This window comes from Canis aureus, chromosome 9 (genome assembly GCF_053574225.1).
Source record: "Canis aureus isolate CA01 chromosome 9, VMU_Caureus_v.1.0, whole genome shotgun sequence".
NCBI classification, from domain to species: domain Eukaryota; kingdom Metazoa; phylum Chordata; class Mammalia; order Carnivora; family Canidae; genus Canis; species Canis aureus.
The window spans coordinates 39,805,295-39,828,998 of NC_135619.1; the positions used below are offsets into that span (position 1 = coordinate 39,805,295).

Below are 23,704 nucleotides of genomic sequence, written 5' to 3' on the forward strand. Positions count from 1 at the left end.
GTGAATTCATTAAATCTGTAGATTGCCTTGGGTAGTATGGACATTTTAACAATATTAGTTCTTCCAGTCCATGAACATGGAATATCTTTCCGTTTATGAGGTCTTCAGTTTTTTATACTTTTCAGAGTATAATTCATCAATATATTTTTTTAAAGATTTTATTTATTTATTTATTTATTTATTTATTTATTTATTTATTTATGAGAGACAGAGAGAGAGAAAGAGGCAGAGACACAGGCAGAGGGAGAAGCAGGCTCCAGGCAGGGAGCCTGACATGGGACTGGATCCCAGGTCCCCAGGATCACGTCCTGAGCCGAAGGTGGCACTAAACTGCTGAGCCACTGGGGCTGCCCAATTCATCAGTATTAAATATTTTTCAGAGTAAAAGCCTTTAACCTCCTTGGTTAAGTTTATTCCTAGTGATTTTATTCTTCTTGATCCAATAGTAAATGGGATTGTTTTCTTAATTTTTCTTTCTGCTACTTTGTTATCGGTGTATAGAAACGCGAACAGATTTCTGTGTGTTAACTTTGTATCTTAGGACTTTACTGAATTTGTGTATTATTTTTCATAGTTTTTTTTAATGGAGTCTTTGGGATTTTCTATGTATAGTAATATGTCATCTGAAAATAGTGACGTTTAACTTCATCCTTGCCAATTTGGTTGCCTTTTATTTCTTTTTCTTGACAATTGCTGCAGCTAGGATTTTCAGTACTATGTTGAATGAAAGTGCTGACAGTGGACATCCTTGTCTTGTTCCTGATCTTAGAGGAAAAGCTCTCAGTTTTCCCCACTCACTTGATGTTATCTGTGGGTTTGTCATATGTGGCCTTTATTTTATTGAAATATGTTTCCTCTAACCCAACTTTGATGAGAGTTTTTATCATGAACAGATGTTGAATTTTGTCAGATGCTTTTTCTGCATCTATTGAGTGAGATGATATTATTTTTCATTTTGTTAACATGATGTATCACATTGATTTATTTGCAAATCTTGACCCATCTATACATCTCCAGAATATATTCCACTCAGTCATAGCGAATGATCTTTTTAATGGATTATTGAATGTGGTTTGCTAATATTTTGTTGAGGACTTTTTACATCTATGTTCATCAGGGATATTGGTCTGTGTTCTTTTTTTCTGTAGTATCTTATCTGGTTATGGTATCTAAATAATGCTGTCTTCATAGAATGTATGTGGAAGCTTTTCTTCTTCTATTTTATGGAATAATTTGAGAAAAATAGATATTAAATTTTCTTTAATTGTTTGATAGAATTCATATGTGAATCCATCTGGTTCTGAACTTTTGTTTGTTGGGAGTTTTTGATTACTAATTCAATTTCATTACTAGTAATTGGTCTGTTTAGATTTTCTATTCCTGTTTCAGTTTCAGAAGATTATATATATTTCTAGGAATTTATGCATTTCTTCTGAGTTATCCAATTTGTTGGCATATAATTTTTTGTAGTCTCTTTTTCTTGAGAAACCTAGCTAAAGGTTGATCAGATTTTTTACCTTTTCAAAGAGCTAGCTCTTCGTTTCATTGATCTTTTCTATTGTTTTGTAGTCTGTATGTTTGTAGTCTGTAGTATGTTTTATTTATTTCTGCTCTGATCTTATTATTTCTTTCCTTCTTACTAACTTTGGCCTTTGTTCTTTTTCTAGTTCCCATAGGTGTAAGGTTAGATAGTTTGAGATTTTCTTGTTTCTTAAAGTAGGCCTATATTGCTATAAATTTTCCTCTTGGAACTGCTTTTGCTGCGGCCCCAAGATTTTGGACCACTGTATTTTTATTTGTCTTCATGTATTTTTTTATTTCTTTTTTAACCCATAGGTTGCTTAGTAGCATGTTGTTTAGCATGTTAGCATGTTTAACATGTTTGTGGTTTTTTCCTTTTTATTTTTTCTTATAATTGATTTCTAGTTTCATACTGTTGTGGCCAGAAAAGATGCATGATACGATTTTATTTTTTGAATATTTTATTATTTATTTATTTGAGGGAGACAGAGAACATGAGAGAGAGAGCAAGCACAAGCAGGGGGAAGGGCAGAGGGAGAACCCCTCCCTCCTCCTACCCACAGGATCATGACCTAAGCCTAAGGCAGATGCTTAACCACTGAGCCACCCGGGCACCTCTAATTTTAATCTTCTTAAATGTATTGAGACTTGTTTTATGGCGTAATGTGATCTTAGAGAATGTTCTGTGTTCACTTGAAAAGAATATATTCTGTTGTCTGAAAAGAGGATATTCTGTTGTTTTGAGATGGGGTGTTTTATATATATATATAAAGCCCATCTGTTCTAATGTATCATTCAAAGACATTATTTTATTATTGATTTTCTGCCTGGATTATATGTCCATTGATGTAAGCGGGGTATTAAAGTCTCCTACTATTATTGTATTATTGTTAGTTTATCCCTTTATATTTGTTAATATTGTTAGTTTATCCCTTTATATTTGTTAATATTTGCTTGTTAATATTTATGCTCCAGTGTTGGGTGCATAGATATTTACAACTGTTATATCCTTTTTTTGAAGTGATCCCTCTATGATTATGTAATGCCCTTCTTTGTTTTGTGTTGCAGTGTTAAAGTGCACTTTGGCTGATAAAAATATTGCTCTTTGTTTTTCACTTTAACATGGAACTCTTTCACATCCTTTCATTTTCAGTCTATATGTGTCTTTAGTTCTGGAGTAAGCCTCTTGAAGGTAGCACATAGATAGGGTGACAGAATACATAAGGAAACAAGACCCATTTCTTTTGATTAGAGCATTTAGGCCATTTATATTTAAAGTGATTATTGATAAGGATGCACGTTTTGCCATTTTGTAAATCATTTTCTGGATGTCTTCGTAATTCTATAATTCTACTCTGTTCTACTCTGTGATTGATGGATTTCTTCAGTGTTATGCTTGGCTTTTTGTTTTTTTTTTGTATATCTATTGTAGGTTTTGGGTTTGTGGTTAACATGAGGCTCCTATAATATCCTAAATATGTAGTAGCCCATATTCAGTTGATGGTCACTTAAGTTTGAAAATATTCTAAAAATAACCTTTTTCATGTATATGTTGTCATGTTTTATATATTTTTTTATTTATAATTTTCTTCTAATTATGGCTTTTTCTTTTGCACTTAAAAAAGTCCCTTTAGGGCAGCCCCAGTGGCACAGTGGTTTAGCGCCGCCTGCAGCCCAGGACATGATCCTAGATACCCTGGATCGAGTCTGACTTCGGGCTCTCTGCATGGTGCCTGCTTCTCCCTCTGCCTGTGTCTCTGCCCCTCTCTCTCTCTCTCTGCGTCTCTATGAATAAATAAATAAAATTTTTTAAAAAGTCCCTTTAACATTTCTTATAAGGCCAGTTTAATGTTGAACTCCTTTAACTTTTGTCTTGGAAGTTCCTTCTCTCTCCTTCAATTCTGAATGGTAAGTGATTTTGCTGTTTAGAGTATTCTTGGCTTTAGGTTTTTACCTCAGCACTTGGCAGGTCAGAAGGGAATAGCATGATATATGCAAAGTTTCTACTAAAAAAAAACAGCTGAGAGCCTCAAGGCTTCAGTAACTAGTTGCTTCTCTCTTGCTGCTTTTAAAATTCTCTCTTTATCTTTGACATTTTAATTATTATGTGTCATGATGTGAACCTCCTTGTTTGCAACCCTCTGTGCTTCCTGAACCCAAATGTCTGTGTTTTTCCCCAAGTTAAGGAAGTTTTCAGTTATTATTTCTTCAAATAAGTTTCTGCCCCTTTCTCTCTCTTTTCTTCTGGGACCCTTTTCTAATGTGAATGTTTGTTTGCTTGATCCTGTCCAAGAGATCCCTTAATTTGTCATTTTTTTAAAACTTCTTTCTTCTTTTTGCTGTTCATCTTGGGGGCTTTCCTTTATCCTGTTTTAGATCACTGATCCATTCCTCTGCATCTGCATCTATTGATTTCCTCTAGTGTACTTTTCATTTCACTTATTATATTTTTCAGCTGATTCTTTTTTATATTTTCTATTTCTTTGTTGAAATACTTAGTTCATCCATTATTTTCTTCAGTCCAGTGAAAATCTTTATATTAAATGCTTTATCAGCATATCACTTCTCCATTTCATTTAGTTCTCTTTTTGAGGTTTTTGTCTTGTTCTTTCATTTAGAACAAATTCCTCTGTTTCATTTTGCTTAATTTTGTGTTAATTTATATGAATTAGGCAGGACAGCTACTTCTCCTAAACTTGAAGGAACGGTCTTGTGTATGATTGTACCCTGTGTAGGCTGTGTGTGCCTGATGACCTTGGTTAGCTTGCTGGAGCTGTGGCTAGTGTGGGCTTGAAGTCCTGGGGCACTCCATGTTGTGGCTGCCCTTGATGGGATGGCAGGAGCTGAGTGGGTGTAGGCTGGGACCATCCTGCGGCTCTCTATGCAGAGGGTGCCCTGGCAGGACAGCCAAAGCTAATGCAGGCATGGGCTGGGGCCCTCCCAGGTCTCCTTAAGTAGAGGGCACTCAGGCAGGATAAGCTGAAGGTGGTGCAAGCAGGATGTCCCAGAGTTCAGCACAAGGAGCACCAGTAGCCAAGGCTGTTACTGCCCATGGTGTTCTACACAGGGGGGCCCCAGTTGGGCTGCTGGAGCTGAATTAGATAGGGGACAGAAGGTCCCTGAGCACTCTGCACCAGGGGTGCCCTAGCAAATTATCTGGAGCCAAAGCAGTGTGGCCTGGAGTATTTCGTGTGTCTGTGTCATCTTCGCAGGAAGGCTGGAACTGTCGTGAGTGCTGATCACAAGTGTCCTGGTAGACACTGTGCTGGGACCACTTTGTTGTGACTGCTGGGTCCATTGTGGACAAGGAACCTGGGGTTCACTGAGGTGTCAGGCTCACTAGGGCACTGGGCCTTGCTCCTTTCCATGCTACCAAGATAGAGGGGGATTAAAAATCCTAATACTTGCCAGCCTGTCCAACCTGGAGAGATGTCCAGCATGTCTCCTGCCATTTGTCAAAGTTCTAGTATTATATGCTTTATATTCTAGTGTAGCACTTTTAATTTTTTTTTTCCCTGTGCTCCAGAGCAATTGAATCTACTCAAAGTCCCTCCACACTATTCCTCCCCACTGCAGTTTGCAGCATTGGGTGTTCCCTTTGTTATCGTGTCTCCATCTAGCTTTTGTTGTGCAGCAGCTGTTCAGTCAGACCTCAGTTCCTCTTCAGGAGGAATTACTTTATAAATAAGTGTAGATTTAATATGTCCATGGATGGGGTGAGTTTGGGATCTTCCTGTGTTCCATCTTGGACCAGAAGCCCCACCCTGGCTTTTTTCTGTCCCTCTTCCAGGGGTAAGAGCCACACAAAGTCAATGAGTGAGGCCAGGTAGGTGTGAAGCAATATGGCATTATGGGGCATGAGGCTGACCAGGGATCAGATGCTCCATCTAAAAAGGCAGCTCCTGCTTGACTGTAGGCCATTTATATCAAGAAGTGCAGGTTTGGGGATCCCTGGGTGGCTCAGTGGTTGAGCACCTGCCTTCAGCCCGGGGCGTGATCCTGGAGTCCCAGGATCAAGTCCCACATCAGGCTCCCTGCATGGAGCCTGCTTCTCCCTCTGCCTGTGTCTCTGCCTCTTTCTCTCTATCTCTATCTGTCTCTATCTCTATCTGTGTATGTGTGTGTTTCTCATGAATAAATAAATAAAATCTTAAAAAAAAAAGAAGTGCAGGTTTATCTTATTTTCCAGAATATCCTATTTTCCAAGAGAAATTGGAAAGCCTGACTTTTAAATAAAATTTCCTAGTTTTTATTTTATTTTTTTATTTATTTATTTTTTTTAATTTATTTTTTATTGGTGTTCAATTTACCAACATACAGAATAACCCCCAGTGCCCGTCACCCATTCACACCCACCCCCTGCCCTCCTCCCCTTCTACCACCCCTAGTTCGTTTCCCAGAGTTAGCAGTCTTTACGTTCTGTCTCCCTTTCTGATATTTCCCACACATTTCTTCTCCCTTCCCTTATATTCCCTTTCACTATTATTTATATTCCCCACATGAATGAGAACATATAATGTTTGTCCTTTTCCGATTGACTTACTTCACTCAGCATAATACCCTCCAGTTCCATCCACGTTGAAGCAAATGGTGGGTATTTGTCATTTCTAATAGTTGAGTAATATTCCATTGTATACATAAACCACAGCTTCTTTATCCATTCATCTTTCGATGGACACCGAGGCTCCTTCCACAGTTTGGCTATTGTGGACATTGCTGCTATAAACATCGGGGTGCAGGTGTCCCGGCGTTTCATTGCATCTGTATCTTTGGGGTAAATCCCCAACAGTGCAATTGCTGGGTCGTAGGGCAGATCTATTTTTAACTCTTTGAGGAACCTCCACACAGTTTTCCAGAGTGGCTGCACCAGTTCACATTCCCACCAACAGTGTAAGAGGGTTCCCTTTTCTCCGCATCCTCTCCAACATTTGTTGTTTCCTGCCTTGTTAATTTGCCCCATTCTCATTGGTGTGAGGTGGTATCTCATTGTGGTTTTGATTTGTATTTCCCTGATGGCAAGTGATGCAGAGCATTTTCTCATGTGCATGTTGGCCATGTCTATGTCTTCCTCTGTGAGATTTCTGCTCATGTCTTTTGCCCATTTCATGATTGGATTGTTTGTTTCTTTGGTGTTGAGTTTAATAAATTCTTTATAGATCTTGGAAACTAGCCCTTTATCTGATATGTCATTTGCAAATATCTTCTCCCATTCTGTCGGTTGTCTTTGAGTTTTGTTGACTGTATCCTTTGCTGTGCAAAAGCTTCTTATCTTGATGAAGTCCCAATAGTTCATTTTTGCTTTTGTTTCTTTTGCCTTCGTGGATGTATCTTGCAAGAAGTTACTGTGGCCGAGTTCAAAAAGGGTGTTGCCTGTGTTCTCCTCTAGGATTTTGATGGAATCTTGTCTCACATTTAGATCTTTCATCCATTTTGAGTTTATCTTTGTGTATGGTGCAAGAGAGTGGTCTAGTTTCATTCTTCTGCATGTGGATGTCCAATTTTCCCAGCACCATTTATTGAAGAGACTGTCTTTCTTCCAATGGATAGTCTTTCCTCCTTTATCAAATATTAGTTGACCATAAAGTTCAGGGTCCACTTCTGGATTCTCTATTCTGTTCCACTGATCTATGTGTCTGTTTTTGTGCCAGTACCACACTGTCTTGATGACCACAGCTTTGTAGTCCACCCTGAAATCTGGCATTGTGATGCCCCCAGATATGGTTTTCTTTTTTAAAATTCCCCTGGCTATTCGGGGTGTTTTCTGATTCCACACAAATCTTAAAATAATTTGTTCTAACTCTCTGAAGAAAGTCCATGGTATTTTGATAGGGATTGCATTAAACGTGTAAATTGCCCTGGGTAACATTGACATTTTCACAATATTAATTCTGCCAATCCATGAGCATGGAATATTTTTCCATCTCTTTGTGTCTTCCTCAATTTCTTTCAGAAGTGTTCTATAGTTTTGAGGGTATAGATCCTTTACCTCTTTGGTTAGGTTTATTCCTAGGTATCTTATGCTTTTGGGTGCAATTGTAAATGGGATTGACTCCTTAATTTCTCTTTCTTCAGTCTCATTGTTAGTGTATAGAAATGCCACTGATTTCTGGGCATTGATTTTGTATCCTGCCACGGTACCGAATTGCTGTATGAGTTCTAGCAATCTTGGGGTTGAGACTTTTGGGTTTTCTATGTAGAGTATCATGTCATCGGCGAAGAGGGAGAGTTTGACTTCTTCTTTGCCAATTTGAATGCCTTTAATGTCTTTTTGTTGTCTGCTTGCTGAGGCTAGGACTTCCAGTACTATGTTGAATAGCAGTGGTGAGAGTGGACAACCCTGTCTTGTTCCTCATCTTAGGGGAAAGGCTCCCAGTGCTTCCCCATTGAGAATGATATTTGCTGTGGGCTTTTCGTAGATGGCTTTTAAGATGTTGAGGAATGTTCCCTCTATCCCTACACTCTGAAGAGTTTTGATCAGAAATGGATGCTGTATTTTGTCAAATGCTTTCTCTGCATCTAATGAGAGGATCATATGGTTCTTGGTTTTTCTCTTGCTGATATGATGAATCACATTGATTATTTTACGGGTGGTGAACCAGCCTTGTGTCCCAGGGATAAATCCTACTTGGTCATGGTGAATAATTTTCTTAATGTACTGTTGGATCCTATTGGCCAGTATCTTGTTGAGAATTTTTGCATCCATGTTCATCAGGGATATTGGTCTGTAATTCTCCTTTTTGGTGGGGTCTTTGTCTGGTTTTGGAATTAAGGTGATGCTGGCCTCATAGAACGAATTTGGAAGTACTCCATCTTTTTCTATCTTTCCAAACAGCTTTAGGAGAATAGGTATGGTTTCTTCTTTAAACGTTTGATAGAATTCCCCTGGGAAGCAATCTGGCCCTGGACTTTTGTGTTTTGGGAGGTTTTTGATGACTGCTTCAATTTCCTCCCTGGTTATTGGCCTGTTCAGGTTTTCTATTTCTTCCTTTTCCAGTTTTGGTAGTTTGTGGCTTTCCAGGAATGCGTCCATTTCTTCTAGATTGCCTAATTTATTGGCGTATAGCTGTTCATAATATGTTTTTAAAATCGCTTGTATTTCCTTGGTGTTGGTAGTGATCTCTCCTTTCTCATTCATGATTTTATTAATTTGAGTCTTCTCTCTCTTCTTTTTAATAAGGCTGGCTAATGGTTTATCTATCTTATTAATTCTTTCAAAGAACCAACTCCTGGTTCTGTTGCTCTGTTCCACAGTTCTTCTGGTCTCGATTTCGTGGAGTTCTGCTCGAATCTTTATTAACTCTCTTCTTCTCCTGGGTGTAGGATCTATTTGCTGTTTTTTCTCTAGCTTTAGGTGTAAGGTTAGCTTTTGTATTTGAGTTCTTTCCAGTTTTTGAATGGATGCTTGTATTGTGATGTATTTCCCCCTTAGGACTGCTTTTGCTGCATCCCAAAGATTTTGAACGGTTGTATCTTCATTCTCATTAGTTTCCATGAATCTTTTTAATTCTTCCTTAATTTCCTGGATGACCCTTTCATCTTTTAGCAGGATGGTCCTTAACCTCCACGTGTTTGAGGTCCTTCCAAACTTCTTGTTGTGATTTACTTCTAATTTCAAGGCATTATGGTCTGAAAATATGCAGGGGACGATCCCAATCTTTTGGTATCGGTTCAGACCCAATTTGTGACCCAGTATGTGGTCTATTCTGGAGAAAGTTCCATGTGCACTTGAGAAGAATGTGTATTCAGTTGAGTTTGGATGTAAAGTTCTGTAGATATCTGTGAAATCCATCTGGTCCAGTGTATCATTTAAAGCTCTCGTTTCTTTGGAGATGTTGTGCTTAGAAGACCTATCAAGTATAGAAAGAGTTAGATTGAAGTCACCAAGTATAAGTGTATTATTATCTAAGTATTTCTTCACTTTGGTTAATAATTGATTGATATATTTGGCAGCTCCCACATTCGGGGCATATATATTGAGGATTGTTAAGTCCTCTTGTTGGATAGATCCTTTAAGTATGATATAGTGTCCCTCTTCATCTCTCACTACAGTCTTCGGGGTAAATTTTAGTTTATCTGATATAAGGATGGCTACCTCTGCTTTCTTTTGAGGACCATTTGAATGGTAAATGGTTCTCCAACCTTTTATTTTCAGGCTGTAGGTGTCCTTCTGTCTAAAATGAGTCTCTTGTAGACAGCAAATAGATGGGTCCTGCTTTTTTATCCAGTCTGAAACCCTGCGCCTTTTGATGGGGTCATTAAGCCCGTTCACATTCAGAGTTACTATTGAGAGATATGAGTTTAGTGTCATCATGATATCTATTCAGTCCTTGTTTTTGTGGATTGTTCCACTGAACTTCTTCTTAAAGGGGAATTTTAAGAGTCCCCCTTAAAATTTCTTGCAGAGCTGGTTTGGAGGTCACATATTCTTTCAGTTGCTGCCTGTCTTGGAAGCTCTTTATCTCTCCTTCCATTTAGAATGAGAGCCTTTCTGGATAAAGTATTCTTGGTTGCATGTTCTTCTCCTTTAGGACCCTGAATATATCCTGCCAGCCCTTTCTGGCCTGCCAGGTCTCTGTGGAGAGGTCTGCTGTTACCCTAATGCTCCTCCCCATAAAAGTCAGGGATTTCTTGTCTCTTGCTGCTTTAAGGATCTTCTCTTTATCTTTGGAATTTGCAAGCTTCACTATTAAATGTCGAGGTGTTGAACGGTTTTTATTGATTTTTAGGGGGGGAATCTCTATTTCCTGGATCTGAATGCCTGTTTCCCTTCCCAGATTAGGAAAGTTTTCAGCTAGAATTTGTTCAAATACATATTCTGGCCCTCTGTCCCTTTCGGCGCCCTCAGGAACACCAATTAAACATAGGTTTTTCTTCCTCAGGCTGTCGTTTATTTCCCTTAATCTATCTTCATGGTCTTTTAATTGTTTGTCTCTTTTTTCCTCAGTTTCCCTCTTTGCTATCAACTTGTCTTCTATGTCACTCAGTCGTTCTTCCACCTCGTTAACCCTCGTCGTTAGGACTTCTGGTTTGGATTGCATCTTATTCAATTGATTTTTAATTTCTGCCTGATTAGCTCTAAATTCTGCAGTCATGAAGTCTCTTGAGTCCTTTATGCTTTTTTCTAGAGCCACCAGTAGCTGTATAATAGTGCTTCTGAATTGGCTTTCTGACATTGAATTGTAATCCAGATTTTGTAACTCTGTGGGAGAGAGGACTGTTTCTGATTCTTTCTTTTGAGGTGAGGTTTTCCTTCTAGTCATTTTGCTCAGTGCAGAGTGGCCAAAAGCAAGTTGTATTGGGAAAAGGAGAAAAAGAGGAGAGAACGAAGGAAAGAAAAGAGAAAGAGAAAAAAAAAAGGAAGAATAAAAAGAAAAAAAAGAAGAAAAGGAGAAAGAAAAAGAAAGAAAAAAAGGGGTGGGGGAAGGAAACAAATCAAAAAGCAAAGCAAAACAAAACAAAACAACAACAAAAAAAAAGAAAGAAAGAAAAAAAGAAACACGGGGGAGTATCTTCTGATTCTGTGTACTTTAAGTCCCTTGACTTCCCCTGGACCTTGTCCGTCTCGCTGGTCTTCTGGGGGAGGGGCCTGTTGTGCTGATTTTCAGGTGTTAGCAGTTGGGGGAGCTGTTCTGCCCCTGCCTGGTGCAGGGCTCAGTGGGGGTTGTTTACCCCGTGAGGCCCCAGGAGCAACAGCCCCAGTGGCGGGGCCGCTCTGGAAACGTGGATTCAGCCCCCGCAGGAACTCCGGAGCTCTCTGTCTGCAGGGCCTGGAGGCTCCGGGGCGGGGCCGCTGATCTGCTCAGCTGGGGCAGGAGCGTCCTCGCTGTCCTGGGCCCTCCCGGCCTCTGCCTGTCCCGGGGGGAGGCCGGATCCTGGGCTGTGTCCCGGCGCCCTGTGCTCCGGAGCCTGCGCTGGTGGATTCGCGCTCCCGGCCCACAGCCCCCTCCGCGGAGCCGCCCCCGAGCTGCCCCCGCCCCGCAGCCCCCTCCGCGGAGCCGCCGCCCGAGCCCCTCCAGCTGCTCCGGGTCCCGCCGCCCGCACTGCAGCCCTTAGGGAGCTCGGCGCACTCTCCCGGGGCGCAGGTGCCTGTTAGTGTCCCCGGGAGCCCGAGGGCATCCCCGCCCTCCTGGGTCCTGCTCCACCTCCCTGGAGCCCCTTTCCCCCGGGAAGGTCGGTGCAGCTCCTGCGTCTCCGGGACGGGGCTCTCCTGTCCTGGGGACCCTCGCCCCGGCCTCACCCGGCTCCTCGCGGGCCCCTCCCCCTTGGAGGCCTTTGTTTCTTTACTTCTTTTTCCCCGTCTTCCTACCTTGAACTCTTCTCACTGTAGCATTCCAGGTGTTCTCTCTTTAATTCTCAGGCCGAATTCATAGATTTTCAGGATAATTTGAAGGTTTTCTAGGTAATTTGGTGGAGACAGGTGATTTGGGGACCCTACTCTCCCGCCATCTTGCCTCCCCCCCCCCCCCAGTTTTTAAATGTCTGACAAGTAATTAAAATTATATTAAAACATGCTGTGTGAGCCACATAAGATGCCTGGGCCAGTTTTACTTCTATACTTTCTCTCCTTTTCCGTAGTGTTGCCTGCCCTACCAGCTTCATCTCTTGTTCTCTCACCACATGTTGAGGTTGCAGAGTCAGATCTCTAAGCCTGGCCTGCACCATGGATTTACATGATTAGTCATCTCCATGGGGATGTCTGCACACTTCAAATGCAAAGCTGAACTCAGCTTCCCTCTCAGATCCACACAGTGTCAGGCCTTAAGAAATGCTGGGTGTTTTTGTTTCATTCCCCAAAACTGCTCTTACTAATGTTAGTGCTTCTGTGAATAATACTACCAACAAGTGTTGCCTTTCTTTTGTTACTTGTCTCTGTTATCCAATACCACCCTTCCATCAAGCAGCCGAGCAGACCCTGCACTCCTGCCTACCCCTTCACTGCAAGGCCAACCAGTGTGGATTGTGTTCATTCGTCTTCCAGAAGCCCTGTAGGACTTGCTCCTAACCTTGCCTTCCCGCTAATAAGAAACTCTTCTAGTTTCTGAACTTGTCTGGTCTTCTCAGCTGTTTTCTCCATCTCTTAACCGTTCACCCACTACCATTCTCTTACCTCTTCGTTCAGATGTATTCAGTACATTGTGGCTAGAGTCATCTCCTATCACATAGGCCAGCTGTCATCACTGACCTCTCTATAGGACTTTGGTGGCTCCTACAGGCTGTACCTCCTCCCCTTCCTCCCCACCCCCCGCCCTCTGGCTCCTCAACCATCCCCACATGAGATCACACTGTTCCTCTGCCAGGGTACCGGGTGTTTGCATGCACCTGTGCTGGCTTTTGGGCATGACTATTTTCTTCCTTCATGCCTGTGTTCATTCGATTCATCCACCTCCTGTCTCATCAAATGCCACCTCTTCCATGGAGCCATTTCTTGCCTTCTTGTGACCAACTGCATGCGCTGCTTGCCCAACAGGGGTTCCTACCATTCTGCTCTTTTCATTTCACCCAGCTGTGATTGCCCAACAAAGTTTGCTGGCCTATTTCCCCTTCACTTGATCAGCTCCTTCATGGAGAGACAGTGTCAGTCATCTATATCCCCACAACGGCTAGTACATGGCCTTGCATACAGCGGACACCCTGTAACCTTTGTAAATTGATCCCCTTTTTAAGTGGAGAATAGCTGTATCTCAAGGGCTCAGAACAAGATATTAAAAGTCAAAACAAAACTGGTTGGCTATTCAGAAGGACTTCTCAGAATTTAAAAGAAGGTATCCAAGCTAGTGAAAGGGTTATTCTGACTGTCTCCATTTCCAGGGACGCTGTGTTTAGAGGAAGAACAGCTGTGATTTGGTCTAGTTTCCCTCACTCCTTCCCGCAGTGCCTCTTGGAAGTTTGGCTTCAGTGCCAGGAGCAAGGAAGAATGGACAATGTCTGTTGGACCCTGGGCTGCTGCCACTCTGGCATTGAGAGCCATGCACTGTTCCTCTTGCCCAGAAGGACAAGTTGTACCCAGACACTCACAAGATGTCCTCTGCTCTTGTCACTGGCAGACCTGGGAATTTCCCACAAGCCATCTGGGTCCATTCTACCATCCTCATATTCTGCATTTTTTGCAGCATTGTTTGTTAATTAGAATAGATGCCTGTTCTACTAGGTATCGCATCCTATTGATGTTCCTAAGGAGCAAACCTACTCGTTTTTCTTGTATATATATTTTCCCTTTCCTTTCTTAGTACACAGGTTGATCCAGAAGAATTCAAGCAGCATGAACACCTAGCTCTCACAGAGCTGAGCTATTTGTGAGATATATACTTCGAAAATCCACATAGATCACTATACATGCTGGAGTGCTAACGATTGGACTTGTGTAGTTCTGAAAGCTCCTTATACTTTCTGGTTCCACCTCCAATGCAGCCCTACCTTTGGCCTTGCGTTCCTTGTCCTTAGGAGGGAGGAAAAGCTATTAAACCCCATTGGTGTCTGCATTTTTTATTACCTCTCTTGGAGGGCTTTTTAGCATCAGAGGTCTTTCCTGTCAGATTTGGTTAGGGATTTCTGCAGCCTCATCCCTCCACAGGGTCATTTTCATTTGAAGCAACACCAGAGGCTTTGCAGCTTTGGACACCTGGCCTGGCAGGGATGGCCACCTCCAAACACTACCCTTTCATGTCTGTACCCCTTCCATAAGAGTGGCTTTTTATTTAGTCTGGAAATTCCACTGCAAAGCAAGTTCTATGAACACAGCATGACTTTTGTGCCCAAATCAAACTTAGAAAGGGATGTTTGGGGGCAGTCATAAAGATAGCCCCCTTAAAGATTTAAACTTTCCAACAAACCTTTTTAATCCAAGGCAATTTTTACTTTGAAAATAGGAAATTGAATTAGCTTAAGTGTCTTTAAAATTGAAAATCACATTCTGGCCCTGAAAAGTAAATTATCCTGTACAACTCCTTGGTTTGGATGTGATCAGAACACCTTATAGGCCTTTTTGTCAAAGTAGATTTAGTTTCAAATATCTTGATAGGAGCTCAGCCCCAGGGAAGTTTCCCAATTGGTATTAATACAGATATAGATAGATAGATAGATAGATAGATAGATAGATAGATAGATATACATACACACACACATACACACACATTGCTTAAATGATCTATGTGTAGCAAGATTCTCAATCGTTAAACATTTCAAAATGAAAGGGTAGGAGAAAAGGCGCATCTTTGCTACATAAAGAAAAATGGCCAACTTTAGGGTTTTTACTCTTGCAGCTTCTTCCCACAGATCTTCAAAATAATGACTCTCCCTCTTCTCTGTGGTCTTGTCAGAGAGCGGGAATCCTGGCCGGCTGGTCAGGTCCTCAGAAAATGGCACAGCTGTTCTTAAAAGTAGCCCTATTCATAAGCTGTGGACTGTTGACAACTGCAGTGTTGAGAAAGGCACACTATTTTATAAAGAGTTTTTCTTTAAAAGGGAAAGAAAAATACATGGTATTTACAGTGAAGAAAACTGGACCCTTCACTTTATTTTAGTGGCCACGTCTGAAATGAAGTGGCGAGGGCCATAAATACACACAAGCATTTCCGCCTTTAAGGGATGATTCATGTTGGCTGTGCTGCCCCTAATGGAAAATTCAGCTAGTTAAGATCAGCCAGAAAGCCGCGCACAGCCTCCTCTGCCAGGGCTGATGCCTACCATCTTGTGACATTCTTGTTGTATATTATTGAATGATTGACTCCCTTTGTTCCCCTCTCAGTTCATGACCAAGAACCCCACCATGCGCCTGGGCAGCCTGACTCAGGGTGGTGAGCATGCCATCTTGAGACATCCTTTCTTTAAGGAAATCGACTGGGCCCAGCTGAACCATCGCCAAGTAGAACCACCTTTCAGACCCAGAATCGTAAGTGTTCAAGACCATTAGAGTAGACTTTCCTCTCTTGAAGTGCCTCAGTGTTCCACCAGAATCTTTTGTCCCCTGTGGAATAACCAAACCAGAAGTTCAGCCTTACATTTTGCAGGGTAGCCTCACCTGGGAGGAGGTGGGCCCTTGAGACAGCATCTCTCCCTTTCCAGGTTATTTCTTTCAAATCTTTCACCTCCTGCTTACTCTGGAATCCACCCTCCCTTAATCTAAACTTTCTGGAACCTAAGAGACCGGAAACTTCCTAGGTTTCCCCAAAAGAGCTGAGCTGAGAAATTCATCACTCCTATACTTCCCTCATAGCTCCCAGGGTGCATTTCCCAAGCCCCCAAAGAAGTAGAAAGAACATGAAATGCTACCCACCTCACTGAAGCTGCTCCTTGGCTTGGAAAGCCTGGGTCTGTACCAGCGACTGCAGCCCAGAGCTTAGGCCAAATCCCTTTGACCAGAGAAATACTGGGAGCCCCAGGGGTACCTTCCTAAGCAAGGCAGCTGAGACAGCATTCCTGAGGGTGATCTAACTCTTGATTTGAGAGCTAAGTTCTTTTTCATCTGTGGGTTAAGAGATCTGTGGTGGGGAAAGCAGAAAAGCATCTTCAATTTAGGTAAGAGAAATGAGATGTCTAACAATGGCAGAAAAATAGCTTTCTGGCATTAGTTTACAAAGATGGAAAATATCAACATTTCCAGACACACAGCTAGCTTAATGTAATAGCCCCTAAGGTTGGGCACCAGGCACCCAGCTGGAAAGCCGCTTCCTTTACCAGGTCTCCCCCTGCCAACCCCTCGAGGAGGAGGGAAGGCTTTGCCAGTGGGGCAACATGAAGCCAACTGGTGAGTAAAGCAAGAGGCAGTGTTTCCTAAAACTCAGCACTTCCACATCTTTCAAGAAAATCTCTTCACACAGAATCCTGTGTATAAACAATAGATGAGGAAGTGTGAGCTTACACTCTGTTGACAGCCGACCATGTGTGTCCTTCTGTAAAGCCTGTCGAGAAGTGGCACTTTGGAGGGAGAGGGCTGATCAGGTGACCAAATGACCTGCTTTGCCTCTCAGCCTAAGGCGGGCCTGCTCAGCAAGATTTCCATGGGGTTAGTGAGCTGGGGGTTCCCGAATGCTGAAATGATACACAGCGCAGCAGAATTATGATAACGTGCTGTTTAGTCATAATGGTCATAACTGTAAATGCTGCTGCTCCCAGGGCTGCACCACCATTCTCTGCCCTCACGGGAGCAGGCTCCAACCCAGGGAAGATGAGGATGTTTCATGTGCCTAAAAATCTGACCCTTGTTTCCTTTTGACAGAAATCTCGAGAAGATGTCAGTAATTTTGACCCTGACTTCATTAAGGAAGAGCCAGTTTTAACCCCAATTGATGAAGGACATCTTCCTATGATTAACCAGGATGAATTTAGAAACTTTTCCTTTGTGTCTCCAGAATTGCAACCTTAGCCTTATGGAGAATGAAAGACATGAGAATCACAAGCAGATCCAGATTATCCAGGAGTTTCCTTTGGCATTCCCTAGTACCAGCCTTAGAACAAGAACATTACCTTCAGAGTGCAGGTGGAAAACTCTGAAGGAAAGAACTTCAGGAGGTCAACTCTTTCTAGTCCTAAGGAAGCCATGGTACTGAAAAGAGTTGCTACCGGAATGAGATTTCATGACGAAATATACTGCTCAATCTAGGAGTTTCCAGGGCTCTTTTGGGCTTGGGATATTAAAAGGAACCAACAGAAGAGAAGGCGTGAAGAATCAACTAGAACTTCTGAGCCACACTGGCTTTTGACTTCAAAAGACAAATCAAGACTTTGTGTGGGCCACTTTGTGTTCTTCGTAAGCTGGTGAGCCCCAAATATAGCGATCTACGAAAAGTCTGTCAGTCCTAATGAAGAATTTGAAGGTAAGGAAATGAACGGCTTTCCAAATAGAATGATTGAAGAAACAAAACTCACAACTTAAAGCCCAATCTTGAAAACAGATGTTGGGCACCAAGACAACTATTCCAGCTTATTCTCTTATTCTCACTTTAATGGATATTTATTGAGTGTCCAGTGAGACGGTGCCACGCTACCTACTAGTGTAAACAGACTCGCGTTCACTGAACTTCCATGCTCCAGTCCACTTATTTACCTGAATGGTGTTTGCATTCTGTGAAATGCCTCTCCACATTGCATATATCATGCTTCGTTGTCTGCACATAACTTTTCCCACAGAAGAGGGCTCACTGCCACAACAGCAACTATCCACACCGACAGCAGGTGAGCTAGGTGCTCGCTGCCTAATGACTTGTTAAGTCTCATTGTGGGATGATGTGTTGATACCGCGCTGAACTCAGTGAAGAATCGCACGCCACTCATGTCAGTGACCAGACTTATGGCTTATACATTAGCAAGTTATTTAAGTTATATTTTAAGAGACAAAAATGTTTGGTATGCATTTTCATAATTAGAAATGGCTCTTATAAACAGGACATTTACCGAAGAAGGACCATGTAATATGTACTCATATATGCAGTTGGAGAATTTTGTCTGTCTGGAAATAAATGCATTTTGTAGCAAAAGGAAACTTTTTGTCTAGAAGGATTTGTCCTATCCCCACTAGGCGACGAGATATCCAATTGAAGGTTTGGAGCAGAATGACTAGAATTCCAAAAGGAACTTCCTAAAAAGTTGGTATAACCTGTGTGTCCCTAAGTAGACTGGCTTCTTACCAGAATTTCTATTCTGAATCGGTAATCCTCAAAAATCTCAGTGCCTTGGCGCGATATTTATTCCTTATTAGCATAAAATATAGTGCAAGTTCAACGGCCCTCCTCTATCTTATGCCTTCTGGAAAACATCGTTTCCAAGGTTGCTATAGCAAGGGAGAAAGAGATGGAGGTACTTAACTACATCTCCAAAGAGGGACACACATCACTTCTGTGCACATCAAATTGGCCAGAACGCGGCCTCCATCTGCAAACAGGGTACTTCTAGAAGTACAGAGCAGTCAAAGGGTATCTAGCCAATATTGAAAATCTCTGTCCTGGGTTTTGTATTACCAGCTGAAAAAATGACTTTTGAATTAACAATCGCTAGGAGCCTCCCTTTACTTGTGTTCAGCACCTAGCAGTTCCTAGGCAGACTCAACATAATTTCACTACATCTTCAGGTCACTCTACCACTCTTTCCAGGGTAAAAACACCAGGGCCTATTTGACAAATGAGAAGAGAAAGGCTCAGAGAAGTTTAGTTGGTTGCCCAAAGGTTTCAGACTTGATAAGGAGTCTAGATTTAGTCTAGAGTCTAAATCACTAAAGTTCTAATCCAACAGACTTCTGGAAAAGGAGGGACTGTTCTATTTTGGGGGACAGTGGGGGAGCAGGAACCTTCCTAACTAGGTTGCAGCTCAGTCTTTCTTCTATTGCTGTGGGGGCTGAGGAGCTACTTGATGTGGTTTACTCCACATGGGTAAAGAAGGATGAAGAGTAAACCTGTATGTATTTATTTATAAAAACCATTATAGCCCCACAAAGGCCCCAAATGTTCTCTTTAACAAGTCTGTGCACTCACTCAGTACCTTCCCTCTTCACAATCTATTCACACCTGCTCCCTGAGTCCCCCAGTCTGGTGCAGTCCATTCTTTTGATCCCAGGCCTACCCAACAGAGTATCAGGAATCATGCTATGAGATTTTCCAGTGTTGCTGCTGCTTCCTCCCTCTTTTATGAGGAGAAGGAGGAGAGGTACAAGAGATTTACCTAAAGCTCCAAGAGTCTCTAAGTCCAGGGTTAGGGCTCTTCTTCACATCTTTAATCCGTTCTCCTAAACCTTGTGTCCTTTCTGAAGATCAACAAGGTCACCCGCCCGTACTTCCTGCAACAGACTGGACTCGAGCCATGTGATCAGATGAGTCTGCCGGGTTCCCCCCCCCCCCGTCCAGCTCAGCTGACAGTGTGGAGGTCAAGACAAGGTCACACTTACCCTTCCCTGCAGTACCATCTTGCCTTTTGGATGAGGAATCTTGAAAAATAATCAGGCCTTATCACCCTACTGCCCTCCTGAGATAGTCCTCATCCCCGTAACCATCTCTCCCTATGTTCCCAGGCTATTCCCCCATTGAAGTAGACATGTGGATTTGAGTCTCCGGATGAACTACAAAGCATTTGCTTTGAGATGTTGATCAGCTTTGACTACAGAAGATGTTTTCCCTTAACAATGACTAGCATTTAATTCTGTGCAAGGCCACTTCCAAATGCTCTAAGTTTACTTACTCATTCAAAACCCCAATAGGTGAGCACTCTATTACACAGACGGGGAACCAGGATTTGAACCAGGCAGTTTGTTTTAAAGATTTTATTTATTCATGAGAGACACAGAGAGAGAGGCAGAGACACAAGCAGAGAGAGAAGCAGGTTCCATGCAGGGAGCCTGATGCAGGACTTGATCCTGGGACTCTGGGGGTCATGCCCTGAGCTGAAGGCAGATGCTCAACCGCTGAACCACCCAGGTGTCCCAGAACCAGACAGTTTAACTCCAGAATCCCTACTTATAGTCAAGTTGGTAAGTGTCTGCTAGTAGAGCCATTTCTCCCACTTTTGTGGGGTTTTGAAAACAAGAAGGGCATAGACCAGGATTAGCAGGGAGAACTAGTAAACTGCCAGCTGGGCAGCGCAGTATTAGTCATCCTGTCTGCAGAACCATTTATCAGCAGTGAGATTATATGATTTGTGTGTCAAGAGCCTGGAACTGCTAAACCCCTCAAAGGAATTGGGGCAGGCCAGAGTGACGCAATCAGGGTCTGGGCCTCCCTGATGAAGAGGAAATGGTCTGGGTCATACTGAACCCTGTGAACCCCAACTGAACCCCTAGGGGACCTCTGACCTGAGGTGGGGTTTTCCAGGCCTTTCCTCACCCTCTGCCCCCCAGAGGCACCTATTTCAGTAACTCCTCTTCCCCCACCTACCCCCACCACCATGGCATCACTGGGAAGAAGGCATGTAGTGTTCGGCTGACCTTGGCAGCTGGGATAGCTACAGAGCTGATAGGACGTGGTAGGAAAGAACAAAAATATACACACCCATTTATCACCTACTGATCTTCATTGGATGTATGTTGTCTCAAAAATGTTCCAGCCACAGCCAATTTGGCCTTGACCATATCATGGGCCAGCACCATAAAACTTTGTCATCTTTATTCCCAAGTTTGGTCGTCCTGATTGCTTAATCTGGCTGCACTGACTGGAAATGAAAATGCCCTTGGCACAGAGTCACAGTGGGTCCTTGGACTTATTTTACATCGTCTGAGAGTAAGACTTGGATACAGCCAGGGACGTTTGCAGTAGAAGTTAACCCTGGGGTCAGATGTCCCTTGGAACGGAGCTGCAGGCTGAACACAGTGGACCGAAGTGCAGCTATAAATGGGGCTTTGTCATCTCCCTTCCTTCCTGTGCCGAATTAGAACCCAAACTCAGGGTGCCGCCCTCGGCTTCATCCTGTCCCAGCTGCCCGCCCACCACACCCATGCCCCTGGCAGGTGTTCTTCCCCTCCTGCCACCTTCCTCACTCACCCCCCTCGAGTTGATCACTTCTATGCACTCTCCCTTCCTCTAGCATTTGAGGTTTCAGAGCTCAACCGGTCGGAGGCAGTTTTCTAACCACCAAGCCTCCATAAAATCCTGCTTTGCATATTTATTTTTGAGGCTCTGAGAGCCCCGAAAGAGCAACTACCATTGTATGCCTCCCATGGGTTCCTGCATCATTGGCATCACCATGCATCAGCTCTAGCCCTGGCACCGACCGCCCGCGGGCATACTCCTGCCGATTCCCAGGGGTTTAGGAGTGCGGACTTGGCTACAGTGCAGACCTATGCACTAGATTTGCCGTTCGCTCTCTGTTCTTGGGGACAGGTGTTCTTTTCCCCAGATTACAGTGTTCTCATTTGTGAAATGGTAGAGTCGCACCTGCCAGCCCTGTGTTATTACTGCAGAAATTAGCTGTGATATTCTAGGTCAAGCACTTAACCCACGGCTGGGACATAGAAGATGGTCAATCAATATTAGCAATTATTGTCAGCTATTGCAGAGCGCCAAGGGAAGGCTGCATAGATTGTCCACCAGAACATGGGCAAAAATGGGACACCTGTGTTCTTCATGCAGCCCAGTCTCCCCTAACTGGGATGCTGTGCCAGCTCCAAGCTGGAGGGGTTTTACTTCTCTGAGTGGCTGAAGAGATTTCTCAGGAGACTTAAAAACTTTTGGCTGTTTTGAGTTCATCCTGCCCTGATTGACATGCATGACCGGTACTATCTATGCTTGAAACTGTGCTGCTCACTCTAAAAAAGGAGTTAAGAAATATCCATGGTTTTCCCTAAAGTAGCTCTTCCCTCAAGCCTTTCAGGAATTCTTTTGTTCTTTCAGATTTAACCTAAAGGCACATTTAACTCACTTCTGACCAGATAACAGAGACCATACCCCACCCCCAGTACCTGGTCACCTTCTGGACACTAGACATGCCTGTGGACCTGTGCAGAGGAGGATATGTGTTCAAGAGGTTCCCTAGGTCCTGGCATGCCTTAGGGTTTAAAACCACTAGTAGAATCAAGGGACTTGACTCCCTAGATGAAGATATCTGTGAAGATCATTTCTAATAAAGAGACAGACCCTGAAGTCTTTGTATTCTTATTAGAAATTGGGCATTACACCCCTCTTCCCATGGAACACCTTTCCATTCCACACCCCCCACAACTTTCTTATGCCACCAAGGCAGTTCTAACCCACAGAGGTTTCATTCTTCTAAGGGCTTGGACCATAGCTAGAAGAATTTGGCTAAACAAAGTGAAGATTGTGTAGGCATTGAGTGTGGTCAGACATTCAAGTGGGTTGTGGAGGTTGAGACAGGAATTTTCTTTGGAGAGATTTCAAGTTAGAAACCAGAGATAATTTGGTAGTTATTTGACATGACAGTGTCAGTAATGACCTAGTTCTTCCAGCCTTGTGCTCTCATGACTAAAGGTGAGCAGAGGGATGGAGTAGGTCAACCTCTACCAGTAGACGTCACCGTATTGCTCATGCCTCTCACAAAACTCCCGTCACTTAGATCGCCTCCCTATCCATTTCCATGCAATTTCACACCCTAGCACACCCCTACACCTTCTCTGCATACTCTCAAACCTGAATTCTCCTTTGGCTCATAGAGATCACATGCCAGTCTCTCTTGCCTGATTGCCTTATTTCACATGTTCATACATGGAAAGGAAAAATGGCTTTCTAAAGATCAGCACAAGATCAAGAGTAGATAAGCCTCTTTCCTGAAACTGATAATAGAACACAATGGAAAAAAAAAAAGATTTCTCAGTTCTACTTCCTGTATTTTTCCTTGAAGAAAATTATTTAAGATAAAAATATCATAAAAGTCATTGGTAGCGTGAATTGTAGCCCAAGGTAAATAGATTATATAAAGCATTCAGGCAAGTGCAGACAAAACTGCAGAGCAATTATTTAAGTAGTAGTTTCTGAGCACCAGAAAGGATACTGATCCTAAGGACCATACAGAGGCTCATAAGGCTAAATCCGTAGAGTCTAATCTCATTTTCTTTTTGGATGGTTTCCAGACTAGTCGATCCAGAGGTAGATGATAGGTTTCCCACACGTGAGCTTCAGCAACATATATGACAACATCTCACTTACTTGTGGCCAAGCTGGATTCAATGAACATCGGTGATCTAAGTCTTAATAGATGGATGCTAATCTGGAATAGTGTTCTACAACCTCAGATAATCTCTACTCCCTTAGGATTAACAAATTTCACAACTTTCAAATAATTGAAATTTTTATCAAATAAGCTTTTATCAAATAAGCAACATCATGACAAAACACAAAAACTAGGCAACGGGACAAAGAGCTACTGTGTTTTCAAAATACACATGCCCTTCCAGCAGATTCTGATATGAAAGAGAAAGCTAAGATCCACGTACTCATTAAACTAATATTTATTGAGCACTGACACAATGCCAGACATGATCTTGTTGCTGGTAAAACTAGAATGAAAAAAAAAAAACCCACCCAATGAGTCTTGCATTCATGGAATGTACAGTCTAAAGAGGTTATACCATTTGCCTGAATTAACCTGCTCAGTGGAATGGTGGTCTCTGGTCTTCCTTATAATTGTATCCATGGCACCTGGTACACTGTAGGTGCTAAACGTGCTATTGAAGCATATAATCAGACATGGGTGTCAAACATATTTTTTGACTCCTACAATATTTTTTTCATAGCTATATTTTAGAACAAATTTA

At 42.6% G+C, this 23,704-nt stretch overlaps 1 protein-coding gene and 1 long non-coding RNA gene across 3 annotated transcripts in view; one reads left to right on the plus strand and one right to left on the minus strand.

The window, feature by feature from the left end:
• PRKCH (protein kinase C eta) overlaps window positions 1-17,998 on the plus strand; it is a 233,599-nt gene extending 215,601 nt beyond the window's left edge. Inside the window, exons 13-14 of the mRNA XM_077909543.1 lie at window positions 15,266-15,409; window positions 16,736-17,998. Coding sequence (XP_077765669.1) covers window positions 15,266-15,409; window positions 16,736-16,882 — 291 coding nt within the window. The 3' untranslated portion in view covers window positions 16,883-17,998. The remainder of the gene's footprint in view (window positions 1-15,265; window positions 15,410-16,735) is intronic.
• LOC144320695 (uncharacterized) lies at window positions 14,665-16,552 on the minus strand. Of its 2 annotated transcripts, XR_013386306.1 has the most exons (4): window positions 16,379-16,552; window positions 15,794-15,998; window positions 15,205-15,484; window positions 14,665-14,931 (listed from the first exon to the last, which is right to left on the minus strand). It is a non-coding gene; the product is annotated as an uncharacterized LOC144320695 (long non-coding RNA). The 2 variants fall into 2 exon arrangements; XR_013386305.1 differs by lacking the exon at window positions 14,665-14,931 and having other exon boundaries at window positions 14,945-15,484; window positions 16,379-16,551.
• Window positions 17,999-23,704: the final 5,706 nt, after the last annotated feature.